The following is a 15,625-nucleotide window of genomic DNA, read 5'->3' on the forward strand; positions in this document are numbered from 1 at the left end:
CCACTATGGCATCAATCCCATGGCCTCTAGCATTTTTTTGTGCGCATCATGTTCCCATACCCTCCTGAGGCCTAATGCTGATTCTCCCGTGGTGAAGAATTTAGATTAGATGACACACTGCATGAGTTATTTCTTGTGTGATTTGGCACCTGAACTCATGAATGATTTTTAGAATGTCTACCGAATAGGTAATAGAGCACAGCATGCAAAGTACTTGTATTCCAGTAATCTTCAGAGTAAAAGTATCTGTCCCTGAAGTGCTTTGTATTCATAAACTTCTCACCTTCTCTAATGGCAGTGAAGGGCGTTCCTTCCTCCTCTTGCAGTCGAATCACCTTCAAAGCCACAAGTTTCCCATTCACCCTGGCAACAGCACAGAGGACAAACAGTTCATGGGAATCCAGTGGGTTTATTTTCTTTTTTTTTTTTTTTTGTAACATTGAAAAAGGATCTGTTAAAAATCAGTGCCAGAGAACAGCAAGGATTGTTTATAGATTAAATGTAATTTAGCAGCAGTGGAGTGAGACCTGGGTACAAGGCCATTGCCTTACAGAATGAAGCTCACCAATCAAAGATGTTATAGACATCATTACTGAGAAGAATAGCATAGAGTTTAATACACTTAAAGTGTGATTTAATTAAACCATACATGCAGGATAAGAAAAACATCAATCCTATAGCTATAAAATAAAATAAAAAAAACACATTTTATGGGTGGAACTGGTAGAAAAAGAATATTTATATAAAACTATAGTACTATAGTTTTCCATTTAATTAATTTAATCAGTTGTTCAGCAATGCTACTGTCTAATTAAGTGTAGTAATCACTTTCTGCATGAGTGGATTTTATGAACTACAGAGGAAAGGGTGTGGATTAGACAGTGACTCGACATTTACATACGACTTACTTGCTCTTTCCTTTGTAAACTGTAGCATATGAACCCTCTCCCAGTTTCTCCAGCTTTTCATAGGAATCTGCCTTTCCAAACTTCGGGCTTGTAGGCTGAGAAAAAGAAAACATATGAAAAGATAATATGAAAAGATGAATTCAGCGACCCGAAAAAGTCTTGGAGGATTTCACAGAAGACATTGCACCTCTATGAGTGATATTAAAATCTGAAGGCTCCCCACTGTATTATCAGGGCACTGTAATATCAGTGAGGAGGACGAGAGAATTTCACAAAGCCTTCAAGTAAGAACTCTGAAGATGTCTTTTTCATTTACTCGTCAACTTACAACTTATAGACACTTTTACCCATCTCAGGAGTTGAAGTGGTGAAATTGTATCTACAGCATCTTACCCAAATGGTATGAAACGGAGGCTGGACCATTTTAAATCTCTAACCTAATGAAGGCTGATTTTAATCGGAGGGACAATGCAATGCGCTGCTTGTTACCTCACCATGCTCTGCAGCACTAATAAGCTCAACAATTTGGAGGGCTTCTCTAAACAAAACGGACGTCCTCTTGAGATCAAGCAGGAAGTGAAGCAACTCAGTCGGACAGTAAGTGATTCTCCTCCTGTTGGCCTGAGAAACCTCTCACAGAGTGTTGCATCCCAGTTAGCTGTGCTGAGATATGACTACAAAGGAATTTCCTTCAAGGACATTTTTTTTGTGCAGCTTTCTGCATCAAACATCCTGCCTGCACCTTCGCAGAGAGTTTGAAACTGAACACAAAGATCTTTATTTTCTTATGACACCATTACAATGGCTCAACCTCCGTGGAATTACATGGCAGTAAAAGCACACCTAAACACAAGGAAAATGAAGGTTGATAACCAGCCACTTCAGGGAGACACATGCTGACCACATACCACTTCCTGTCGAAGGCACTGCTGGCCAACAGCACAAAGTTTCTAGGAGGGCAGTTCACAGAGGACCTCTCCTGGAACGCACACATGACAACAATCTATTGCAAAGTACATCAAGGTCCTGACTTCCTGTTTCAATTGGAGAAAATTAGCCTCCCTCCACCTGTCATCACCACGTTCTACAGAGGTACTATTCAGAGCACCCTTACTACCTGCATCACTGTCTGATACGAAAACTTCAAGTCTCTGACCATCTGCAAGGCCCACAAGACCGCTGCTATGCCAGCCTCTTACCATCCAACCACAGGTACAGATGCATTAGCCCTCCTGCTGTACGTCAAAATGTTCAGAAGCTTCTTCCCTCAAGCTGCAAGGATCCTTAACAGCTTATGCAATAGAATTAAAGACAGACTCCCAAAAGCATCTTTACAGCAGGAGGAGAAAATACACCTGACCTGGTTTACCAAGTTGTTTTGGTTCATTTAAGAGTGTTGACTGACTCTTACTCTTAAACTTTCCTACTTCAAACAAATCAGAAGTTAACAGAAGAGGAGTTATTCATAAAAACTTAATAGAAATTAAGACCACTCCTCTTATTGAACAGAAAAACAGAACTGTCAAATGTGGATTATTAAATATTAGGTCCCTTTCTTCTAAATCTCTGTTAGTAAATGATTTGATAACTGATCACCAAATTGACCTACTTTATCTTACTGAAACCTGGTTACAGCAGGATGAATATGTCAGTCTGAATGAATCAACCCCCCTCAGTCATAAAAATTATCATGTTCCTCGAAGCACAGGTCGAGGTGGAGGAGTAGCTGCAATCTTCCAGTCAAACTTATTATTAAACTTTCATCCTCAGAACAATTATAACTCATTTGAGAGCCTCACTCTTAGTCTCTCACATCCAAACTGGAAAACACAAAAACCAGTTCTACTTGTCATTTTGTACCGTCCACCTGTTCCTTACTCAGAGTTTTTAACTGAATTCCCTGACTTCCTGTCTGATTTAGTGCTTAGATCAGATAAAGCCATTATAGTGGGAGATTTTAACATTCATGTAGATGTTGAAAATAACAGCCTCGGCATTGCATTTAATTCTATATTAGATTCAATTGGTTTCATTCAAAACGTTAATAAACCCACCCACTGTTTTAATCACACCCTTGATCTTGTTCTGACCTATGGCATCGAAATTGAACATCTAATAATTTTTCCCCCAAATCCTGTTTTGTCAGATCATTCTTTAATAACTTTCGAATTTAAAATGATGGATCTTGCAGCGTCTGGAAGAAAATTCCACTACAGCAGATGTTTATCCGACAACGCTGTTAATAAATTTAAGAAAATGATTCCATCTTTATTTGCATCTATGCCAAGTATAAACATAGTGGAGGGCAGCTGCCTTAATCCTACTCCCTACCAAATTGATCATGTTGTTGACAGCGCTGTAACCTCACTGCGTGAAACGCTTGATTCTGTAGCCCCTCTGAAAAAGAAGTGATTCAGAGAAGACTAGCCCCATGGTATAATTTACATGTTCGTACCTTAAAGCAGGCATCACGAAGGCTGGAAAGGAAGTGGCGTTCCACAAACTTAGAGGAAATTTTTCTAGCTTGGAAAAACAGTCTACTAACATATAAAAAAGCTCTCCGTAAAGCCAGAACTGCATACTATTCATCACTAATACAGGAAAATAAGAACAATCCCAGGTTTCTTTTCAGCACTGTAGCCAGGCTGACAAAAAGTCACAGCTCCGTTGAGCCCAGTGTTCCCTTAGCTCTCAGCAGTGATGAATTTATGAGTTTCTTTACAAATAAAATTAGAGATAAAATTCAGCAGATGCTTCCTATACCTGCAATAAATGAATCTTTTACTACAGTAGCTCTTGAATCATCTGTAGGACCTCAGTTATGTTTAGACTGCTTCTCTCCTATAGATCTCTCTGAATTTACATCAGTAGTTGCTTCATCGAAATCATCAACGTGTCTCTTGAACCCCATCCCGACTAGACTGCTTAAAGGCACCCTGCCATTAATGAACTCATCTTTATTGGACTTGGTAAATTTATCTCTAGTATCAGGCTACGTACCACAGGCCTTTAAGACTGCAGTAATCAAACCTTTACTCAAAAAGCCTAGTCTTGATCCAGGAGTCTTGGCTAATTATAGACCAATATCCAACCTGCCATTTATTTCTAAAATCCTAGAAAAAGCTGTTGCTAAGTAGCTATCAGACCACTTACACAGGAATGAACTATTTGAAGATTTCCAATCAGGATTTAGAGCACATCATAGTACAGAAACAGCACTGTTGAAAGTTACCAACGATCTTCTCTTAGCCTCAGATAATGGACTTGTTTCGATACTTGTCCTCCTAGACCTTAGTGCAGCATTCGACACCATTGACCACAACATCTTATTACAGAGACTGGAGCATGTGATTGGTATCAGAGGAACAGCGTTAAAGTGGTTCCAATCCTATTTATCGGACAGATTCCAGTTTGTTCATGTCCATGATGAACCTTCCACACGAACAAAAGTTAGTTATGGAGTTCCACAAGGTTCTGTGCTAGGACCGATTCTGTTCACCCTGTACATGCTTCCTTTAGGATATATCATTAGGAAGCACTCTATTAATTACCACTGCTATGCGGATGACACTCAGTTATATCTATCTATTAAACCTGTTAACACAAACCAGTTAACCAGACTTCAAGCCTGTCTAACTGACATAAAGGCCTGGATGACCAGTAACTTTTTACTTTTAAACTCGGAGAAAACAGAAGTCATTATATTTGGGCCTAAAAATCTCAGAAATAACTTTTCTAAAATTATAGCTACTCTAGATGGCATAGCCCTGGCCTCCAGCACTACTGTAAAAAACCTTGGAGTTATTTTTGACCAGGACATGTCCTTTAACTCACACATAAAACAAATTTCTAGAACTGCATTCTTTCACCTGCGCAACATTTCCAAAATTAGGAACATCCTGTCTCAAAATGATGCAGAAAAACTAGTCCATGCATTTGTTTCCTCAAGGCTAGATTACTGTAACTCATTACTATCTGGATGTCCTAATATCTTAATAAAAAGCCTCCAATTAATCCAGAATGCCGCAGCCAGAGTCCTGACAGGAACTAGCAAGAGAGATCATATTTCTCCTATATTGGCTTCTCTTCATTGGCTCCCTGTAAAATATAGAATAGAATTTAAAATCCTTCTTCTCACATACAAATCCCTTCATAATCAAGCTCCTTCATACCTTAAAGACCTCATAGTACCATATTATCCCAATAGACCACTTCGCTCTCAGAGTGCAGGCCTACTTGTGGTTCCCAGAGTTCTCAAAAGCAGAATGGGAGGCAGAGCCTTTAGCTATCAAGCTCCTCTCCTGTGGAACCAGCTCTCAGCCTGGGTTCAGGAGGCAGACACTCTCTGTACTTTTAAGGCTAGACTTAAAACCTTCCTCTTTGACAAAGCATATAGTTAGGGCTGGCTTCAGGCAACCCTGAACCATCCCTTAGTTAGTTATGCTGCTATAGGCCTAGACTGCCCGAGGACCATCGGTGCACTGAGCTCCCCTACCCTAACCCCCCCCCTTCTCTCCCACCTCATGTATATTCCACCATTGAATGTTACTAACCTTGTGCTCTCTCTCTCTCCCCTAGTTTGTGCTCTCTCCCTCCCTCTCTCTCTCTCTCTCTCTCTCTCTCTCTGTACCTTCTGCAGGTGTCCCTGGTCCTGGAGCTGTTTATCGCTGATGTGCAGTTACTGGCCCCACCAACTTGCAGTGTCTATTTGTTGTTTATTGTTGCTGTTCTTTTCTCTCTGCTCTATCCACTCACCCCAACCGGTCGAGGCAGATGGCCGCCCAAACTGAGCCCGGTTCTGCTGGAGGTTTTTTTCTTCCGTTAAAGGGAGTTTTTTCCTCTCCACTGTCGCCAAGTGCTTGCTCATAAGGGAATTGTTGGGTTTTTAGTTTTAGTTTTTGTAAAGTGCCTTGAGATGATTTGTATTGTGATTTGGCGCTATACAAATAAAATTGAATTGAACTGTATGTTTGTGTGTTAATTTTTACAGTTCTTAGGTTTAGTCACCCATTCGTTGTTTGTAGCTATGTCTGCACCATGAGAAATACAGTATAAATTTGTTCCCTTTCATGTATGTCATGTGCATGTATGGAAATGCCAATCTGAACCTGAACTTTTTGGAAAAAAGGATTTCTCATTAAAACAAGGATATTTTTCAAGTCAACAAACAACAAACTTAATTTTTAAATGTTAAATGTTTGAGAGACTTTGTTTGGTCTTTTCTGCTGAAAAAACAAACACCAGAAGGGACAATTTACAGATTTTCATAATCATAGCAGACACAATTCATTAGTGTCTCACAGCGATGCTGACAGGCAATCAGTCAAGCCTCATATCACACTTATTAAACCTCATTTCAGTGCACATTCATTAGGTGATTCACATTTGGAGCAAATTAAAAAAGGAACTACATATGTCTAAAAACCTGAAAATCTCATTTATATTATTAAGAAGAATCGTGTTGTTTGCAAACAGGCTTCAATTAAGCGTGTGAAGGAATACAGGCTGGGAAATTTGTTTCAGATGGAGAACAGAAAAAGAGCTCGGCTGCCAAAACAGAACACCTGAGAAATACAGAAAGTAATTTGTGCTTTGACAGCATTTGAAAACCCATGTTAACATTTTGAAATGTGTTTTCAATTAATCAGCGTTCACTGATGTCACAAAATAGGTGTTTTATACAAATCAAAGGATTTGACCCCCTTGGTTTATATTGGTTTAGACAATTTTCTACATTTAAACATAACTGCTGTTAGATGCAAACCATGGGCATAACTTCCCTTGTGGTTCAAGCAAAACTGCTTTCCTAAAAACTTTTCAAATTTCTAATTTTGCCCATAAATTACTTCTAAACATCTCAACTACCATGATCCATTTGAAGGTGTTTGCACATGTCAGTTTGCAAAATAGGGAACCCAAATGAAAAACGTTGGCGGAGAAGGAGGTATGGTGAGTAGTGAACCATGATTTAATTGGCAAACCAAGCAATCAGCAGGCAACAGTAAGTTGTGGCCAGACCGCACAGAACGGTGAACACAAAGACACACTGAGGAGGCAGTACAAACAAATCCAGTGGGGCAAACGAAATACCAAAACGAAGGGAAGGCAATGATCTGTACACAACGTCGTCACACAGATTATTAATAAGGTAGGGTAAACAGGTAGGGAGTAAGCAGAATCAGAGTCTAGGACAACAACAGGTCAGAAGGTGAACTGCTTTGTAGTTAACAGGTGAAAAGGCTGGAGAGTGACAGAGTGCTGTTGACAATCTGGTAAGGAGTCACTGTAGATTACTGGCTTTATTACACAGAACAAGCTACAGGTGAGTGTGGATGGAGCTGCCTGTAAAGCTGGAGCATAGACCGAGGGCCAGATGCAAAGATCACAATAAAAGCCTGAAACAGAAAGTTTCAGGGAATCATCACTACATAGATGATAAAAATGTCTATAGGTTTGTCTCACTCATCTTCTGCTGTTACTCTACGTTCAGCCTACGTTAACGCCAAAGGGCATAATTAAGAACTGCTTAATTAAAAAAATACTAATCACCATGCATCCTCTGAAATACAAACGCTGGTTCCATGATAACACACAACTTTTGACAGTTTTTCCACCCACTGTTAATTAATCTCCACAGAGGTCACTACCCACCAAATACTGTATCTACCGCACTACTCCTAAGCAAGCTGGGCTCTATTCGCTTGCTTACAAATTGAACTTTTCATTAGTAACTTTTTATGGTCCCAGAAAGGTTTACTTACAGAACTAGGGCTGGAGTGCCGGCGTAGTTTGGGCGACTCCTTGCCAGCAGATGAGCTCTTGGCATTAATGCAGGCATTGTTCTCAGAGTGGACCCTCTTCACCTGACTGGCTGGCTTCTCGAATGGGTCGAAGCCACTCTGCGTGCGCTGAACTCTCACCTTCTTGTCCTCAGGGATTGTATCCAGGGGCTTGATGACCGAGTCTGTTCCCTGGCAGCTTCGTGTGGACATCTTTGTGACGCATATCTGTCAAAAAGCAAGAGGAAAAGAGAGGACAGAGATGATAAAAGTGGGCATTAAAAAGAAAAATCCATCTGCAATTACCAGTGTTCAGGCCAAAAACTGACTGTGTCCTCATCTTCCAGATCCTGTCTGTTTTTCATCTCTGTCTTTTCCCTCCCTGTTGGGCCTGCTGTTACCTCTCTCCTGGGATGAGAGTCATTTTATCTCTATCTCTCTTTTCTCTGATCAAAACAGCTCTAGCCTCCATTGGCTCCTGATGCAGACATACCGCCGGCTGCTGCTCTTCCCATACGTTCACACAGTTCCACGGTATCTCTGAAACTCATTTACACATCCACACAAATGTACAGACATGCTACAGACTGTGTCCTACAAGCCCATCGGGCACCCACTCAGCCCTCCACACTCACCACCTATTTTCAAACACAGAGCACCTTACCAGCTGCTCCTCCACCGTGGACTGTGCATACTGGACACAAAAGATGTAGGTGGCATGACATGTTTTGCCACAGCTCCTTTAAGATTAAATATTTAGGCCCAGGCTCCCCTACAGGAAGAACATCTAATTACTCTAATACACAAGGAGGAGTCATCTTGCAGTTCACTGGTTTGTTCTTTTACTTGGGCCAGGTTTCATTGAACACAGTGAAGATTTTCCCACAACACAGTCTCCCTTCATTATTCATATGATTTCCAGTTCTAGTCCCTAGCTGACCTGAAGCAATAACCTTCCCTTTTTTACATAAAATTTTGCCATTGGCAGCCATGTTGCCAGAACGCATTGTGTGTGTTTTTTTTTTAATCAAAAAAACCACCAAAGCATCAAATATGAATGGTACAAATGGCAATATAGAGTAAGGAAATATTCCAGACAGCAGCCAAGTTTCTCTGGTCATTTGACCAGCTCAAAAAAAAAAAAAAAAAAAGATTAATTAACAAGAGTTAAGTAAATTTGTGATCTATAGTTGTCCAGAGTAACCAGAGTAAGCTTTCATCTGCTAGAGTAATTATGTAAATTATAATGAAAATTGCAGCTTGTGGCAAAAACTGCCCTCTTTCAAATTGAGCATGCAAAATGGGCCAAGATATACACAACTGAAGTGGAGAAATAAAAAGAAATGAGCAGTTTGGAGTCATACCAAGCAGTCGTAAAACACGGGTGCCATGCATATCCAGTATGCCCCCAGTGAGAGCAGTTTTCATCTGGAACAGCACGTAAACTAACAAAAACAAATACCTTCATTTAGACCTATCACACTACAAGGCATCAATACTTGATGAGAGTGTCTGGAAAAGATGTGTTCAGAAAGGCTTAGGTTCCAGCAATCCACACAAATCATGAGATACATGACACATGGAAAAAAAAGTCAAAGATGTTGTTTAAAACTATAATGGAGATAACAGTCTTAACTTTTTGTATGAAGGGTCAGGATTCTGAAGTCATGTATGGTGATATTGTCTTACCGCACTTTAAAAATTAACCAAAGACAATGCTTGATGGCAGTATATTTTGTTTCAAGCAACCACACAACAGCTGCAGGCACTTTCTAGCAAGCGTCAAACTTTCAGCTTACATGATATGGATGTATGTCCTGCTCTAACTGTGTTAGATTGTATTGAACATTCAAAAGTATCCTTTACAATGAATTAATAGGGAGACTCTTATAATACACCTCTACATTGCACACCCAAGAACACACACACACAACAGCAACAGCTTTATGAAGTAGCATTACATTTCTTCTGGTCTTCTGTTCTGTGACTCTTCTTCATTAACAGCCTCTGTGCTGTGCTTGACATATGACCCCCCCCCTTCACCCTCAGTAAACTGCATTGTTCCTCTTCAATAGTGATTAATAGTGATTATAAAACAAACCTGTGCTTGGTTACAGTTGCCTGTTTGCACGTACCTGTGCCTTTCTCCAACATCTTTACATCATTAATAAACCATGCTCTATATGTGAAATTGGATAAGATAGATACAATTAAGATAAGATAAGATAAGACAAGTTAAGATACGACAACAAACAATAAGAAAAGATAAGATAAAATAAGATAAGACAAGATAAGATAAGACAAGTTAAGATAAGACAACAAATGATAAGGAAAGATAAGATAAAATAAGACAAGACAAGATAAGCTTTATAAAATCTTGAGGGAAATTTCAGGTGAATTTCACCCATTTGTCCACTACATATGGCACTACATTTTATACAAATGTTAATAGTTTATAGAGAATGAAGTGTAAATACTTTGGAGATCCCCCTGACTTTCCCTCTACTGTCACCATGAGGTTGACATTTGTGGTTTTTAGTGAATTATGTGTCATTAGCATAACACCCTAATAAAAACATAATAATCCTACTGTGGTAGAAGCAGCAATACATAACACTGTTTAGGTCCCATAATGGCTGGCCAGAGAGCAGTTGCAGATCCCCTAGGTGGTGGAAGATCTTAAAAGAGGAAAGAGTTGCATTGGGTTCCAGGAGCTGGTTCCATTTGGATCTGGTTTTAATACTTGGATTTGTTCATCTCTGTAGCCAAATCCCTTATGAAATCTTACATTCATGATCTCTTTTACATAAAGACTGCTGAAAATTCACATATGACCACAGACACAATCATGAAAACAGAGAATAATTAATAACCAAAATAATAATGAACAAAAAAAATGTTACATTTGAAAGTAAAGACTCTACCAGTTTGATTGAAATTAGATGCATAAAGCATTTGCTGGCCATCAGTTGTTGCACTTGAATTACAGGAGCATGTCACTTCCAAAACTATTGGGATGAAAAGGAGAAGTGAAGCCAGGAGTCACTGAGATGTTTCACTCTGCTGTGCTCTGCAGACACAATCCAGCACTGAGAACTTTTCACTACAGATGTTTGGCATCAAGATCAAGTATTTAGCAATTCAGATATGTGAAAAATCATGACTTATTGTATCCCTCAGGCCAGCTAGTATTACCCCTTCTAGAACTAGAACAAATGAGCAAATGATTTGCAAAAGCATGGAAATACCTAAAAATATTCAAATGTAACTGAATAGTGAATATATCTAAAACCATAGGCATTAATGTCCTGCTCCAACAATGTCCACTCACCTGCTTTTAGGCTTTCCAACACATGTTGGAACCTGGCTGCAGGGATGTGTTCTCATTCAGCCACAAAAGCATAAGTGAGGTCCAGCACTAATGCTGGGTGATAATGCCTGGCTCAGAGCCAACACTGAAGTTAATTCCTAAGGTTGGAGGGAGTTGAGGTCACAGTTCTGCGCAGGCCAGTCAGTTTCTTCCATACCAAACTGGTAAAGTCATTTAGTCATGGACACTATAATGATAAAATTTGGAAGGTACTGTTTTGTTTCCATTCATACCTTAATAGGTGAGAGCTGATGAAAAACAATGTTCACATCACAACGATGGAAATAATAAAAAAGGCTTACCAAGATCTCCAATAACTGTTCTATCATACTCACATTAACTTATATGAGTGAGAAACACACATCTATGAGAAAACACTTCCTGTAACTATAATTTCTGCGCAGCCAATAAATGTACAAATATACAGACACACAAGAAAAGAGAGAGAGAGAGAGAGAGAGAGAGAGAGAGAGAGAGAGAGAGAGAGAGAAAGAGAGGCAGAAAGAGGGCATTTTGTACTACAACCTGAAAGTAGCAAACCTTCACTGATCTTTGGGAACACAGGAAGTTCTCAAAATGATGTATTTTCAAGTCCCTCACTATGTTGTCTCATTCCATATAAACCTACACAGCTATGGAGGGGGTGGGTAAAAACAAAAGGTAAGGAGTTGAATTCAGTCACAGCTCTACACTGTGAGCAGAAAACTCTGCTGTAGATGTCTTGCAGTGTTCAGCTGTTGAGTTTTTGTACATTGTGTATTCTATATTATGTAGCTGTGGATATATCAACATAACAGCTAATTAGATCATGTCTAACAGTAATAAATACAATAGATTAAAGCTCGATCTTGTATAGCTACACTGATCAATATTTTCATATGAACAACAAAATGGTGCACTGTGATGCTGAATTTATGTGTAATATATTTTAATATAGATATGATTAAAAATCTTTCAAGGTAAAATGATTCAATGTGCAATGATGAGAAGCCCAACTTTGTATAATGTTTTTAGCAGGATGTGGATATCTTCCTAAAACTAGCTTTTCTCTATTTCTGGGATGAGAACAGCACACCACGACAGGAAAACCCTGCTGCAGGTATTGTACAATTGCACCATATTGATCCTAGTTGAAGGACAACCTTGTTAATCACTACCACCTCCCACCACCACTCCTACCAGCATACACAAATAAACTAACAGTGATAATAATTTATTCTGTTCTGCTTGATTTACCCCTTGGCCCCATAAAGAACAATTTAGATACGAGTCATCATAATGTAATGGAAAAGGTAGGTAGAAACACAGTAGGCATGCCCAGGCTTATGCAAGCCTCCAGAGGAATTGTTACTAAACACATTAACATGAACGATGACAAGAACCACAGAGACCATAAAAAAAAGACCCACAAAAAATAAACAACCAGCCATAAAGCTGACCTATGTGTTCTGCTAACTCAAAGCTATGAACCATGTTGACTTGGCCACAGTCAGGGCTTACCCAATGTTAGAATGAATTTCTATTTCACTGAGACAAAGCAGGGCTATCGGTTTGCCTGGGCTCATCATGATAGTGAGATGATACACTAAAGAAGCAACTGGAAAAAAACACCTCATCCTCCTCCCATCCACATTGTCTGGAGAGCGCAAGCCTTTGATTCAGTGTTACTGAATGGCAGATAAAGCTTTGTGTGTGTGTTTGTGCTATATATAGCTAATGTCTCTTCAAACACGCCAGTTTTTGTGTGATGCCTTGATCACGTCCTCTTGACAGAAATTTTAAGCATAGCTGGGTGAAGAGGAAGGACTAACGTATACTGATACAATAATGACTCACAGTTTAACAAAAGAAGACATGATTGAGGGTTAAGATGACATGCGAGTGTGGTGACATTTCAACAGGAGTCATCTGGTCATCTCTGACTACCTACATGTGCGGTGTGAGGCTCAAATGACAAACACGGGCACCTAATAACACCATTTAGCATTAAGGTAAAAAAAACAAAACAAAACAAGGTTAAGGCATGTTGTGTAGTGCAAACTGATTTTAATGTGCCCATGAATTAGAAACAGGGCAACATCATCATTCATTTTGAGTCATGTTTATGGGAAATAGTGAACAACTATACACCTAATATTACCAGGACTTTCCTTTTGATTAAATAGCTCTCGAGAAAATATCAAGCTCTTTACCCTATAACTGGCACCATCAAGTCGCTAACTCTGGCGTCCTTTGGTGCTGGGGAAGTAACTTGGGTTTATCAAACCATTGTATAGGAAAGTAGCTGTATGCTGCTGCAATTGGTGATGAGCCCTGGGAAGATGAACCAAAACATGTTGGGTAATAAAACCAAAACACTTCCCTGAAAGACGCTAAAATGCTGCGTAGAATTACGGTGAACTACGGAGTCAGTTAATGGTGGGAGGGCACTGACCATTGTCAACTGTGATGACAAATTGTATCTCTGCCCACGTACACATGAATATAATTTATTAATGTGAGTGTCTTCATATATTGTAAGATTTATTTTGTGAAGAAATATTGTAATTGATTTTTTGGCAGACTCACCTACTTTTCCATATCCTTGCTGGCCTTTTGTCAAAGTCAGTGTGACTTGTCACTGCAAGTCACTCTCATTAAATGCACTAGCAAAATAAAAAAAATAATAATGTAAGGACATTTTGTCATTTTACTGCAGTGGCTCTTTGTCATTATGAACACCAGACTGAAGATTTGGTGAATAACACTTGTTTATGGGAATTTACAACTGCAGTTTACTGTACCTAGGCAGAGGACAAGATGCTAGAGCCCTGACACAACCTCCAATGCAGCTAGAGAGGAAACAAGAGTGTCAGGACACTTCAGGAAAGACTGTATGAGGTCTCAGAGCCCAACTTGAGCCCGATTGTGGTGACAAAGATCCATCCCAGTGATTGCAGTTAATTAAAAGGGACCCCACATCCAGATCACCCATTACAGGGCTTACAGTATGACTATGCTAAAACAAGGATGAGAGTTACGGATTTTGGTGACAGTAACTGGAAAGCAGACACATAAAACACATTACTGTGCCTAAATGAGCCTGAATATCTATGAGGAAATGCTGAAGATCCAGTGTCAGGTGTTCCAGCTGTAATGGGCCCTTTTGAACATCACAGAAGCTATAGCTTCTGGAAGTGTTACAACCATTTGAAAGCCAGTCAGTCAATGTAACATTTCAACTAGCAAAGTGATGGTGCTGAAAGGAGTGTTCACTGAAGAAATATCTGGCCCAGCTTAGGAAAACTGTGAAAGCATGGTTTCCATAGTGGATGGAAAAATAATAGTTATGGATGCATATCCCTTTGCCAATATTGAAAAATATCTTATTGTTCCCACTGTAGGTTTTCAACACTGGACCTCCAGTTCACCTATTGGCAGATAGCAGTGGCAAAGACCAGATGGGGCCTCTATGACTAAGCCTCCATTTAGACGCTACAAAAACCCCAAGCACATTTTAGATTGAGATGTCCTTAGGGAAACATTATGGATGTACCTGGACAGTGTCAAGTATCAAGTGTTATAAGCTCTGCTTGGGCTGTTTAACTACTACTGCCAGTTTGTTCCCTGGAGTCAAGGGGGCTCCATTATGGTGGACAAATGAGCACCAAAATGTTTCTACTTCTCAGGGAGAAGCTACACACTGCAGCTGTGCCTTATTATCCCATTGTGGAAGGAAAGTACATCGAGCCACAGCACTAGAGCTGTACTGTCCCAACTACTACTGTGGGTGGAAAAGCAAGTTCCAACATGGCTAGTAGCCATCTCACCAGAGGTAATGTGTCATTAGGCATGAGTTGTGGTCGGCAAGACCCACCGACTCTGCTAATACTTAATGGGCAGAAAATTTCTTCTACAAAGAGAACACACTGACCTCAACTGGATCGTCCAGTTCAGAGATCCTGAAGATGTGTTGGCTCACTGACTACAAAGCTGAGACAATATGATTTTAACAATAAACACCAAGTGTGCTGCCAACATTCCATTGTAGGGCTCCAACAAATCCTCGAGGAAATTGAGGAATTCGATTACAAAAAATTTGTTTAATTACAAACTTGTGTTATCAGACCTGCTCTGCCTAGGGATCATTGTTCCACACCGAATGTAATCCGTGTCACACAATCCACTTCAGTATCAAAAGTTGGCACCATGGCAGAAAGCGAAATTGTCTGTAAAAGGCAGAAAATGTCCAAAGTTTGGGCTCATTTCAAAGTTAAAAAAGATGACAACACGATGCAATGCGTGTATTGTAAAGTAGAACTGGCGAACCACAACAGCACTTCATCAGTGCTTCAACATCTGTACATAAAGTATCCAGTTGGAAACATTAAGTAGTGAACTAAATTAATAATTCATGTTAAACTGCAAGTAAGCAATGTGCCAAATAAGCTGACTCCTAAAGCATCCAGTTGTGAACCAGACCGGCTCACCCAGCGGGTGACACAAGGCAACATCATTTCAAGGTAACATGTCATTTCTGTCATGCATTACACAATAGTATTATTGTTTAAAAATGTATTTATGCGATT

General features: G+C 39.7%; 1 protein-coding gene across 2 annotated transcripts in view; it reads right to left on the reverse strand.

The window, feature by feature from the left end:
* Positions 1–15,625, reverse strand: part of cdk14 (cyclin dependent kinase 14) — a 150,662-nt gene that overhangs the window by 100,134 nt on the left and 34,903 nt on the right. For both annotated transcript variants that reach the window (XM_026293778.2, XM_026293780.1), the window contains 3 exons: positions 7,670–7,915; positions 909–1,003; positions 284–363 (listed from right to left, as the gene is read on the reverse strand). In XM_026293778.2, the coding sequence (XP_026149563.1) occupies positions 284–363; positions 909–1,003; positions 7,670–7,915 (421 nt within the window). The remainder of the gene's footprint in view (positions 1–283; positions 364–908; positions 1,004–7,669; positions 7,916–15,625) is intronic.

This window comes from Mastacembelus armatus, chromosome 16 (genome assembly GCF_900324485.2).
Source record: "Mastacembelus armatus chromosome 16, fMasArm1.2, whole genome shotgun sequence".
NCBI classification, from domain to species: Eukaryota; Metazoa; Chordata; class Actinopteri; order Synbranchiformes; family Mastacembelidae; genus Mastacembelus; species Mastacembelus armatus.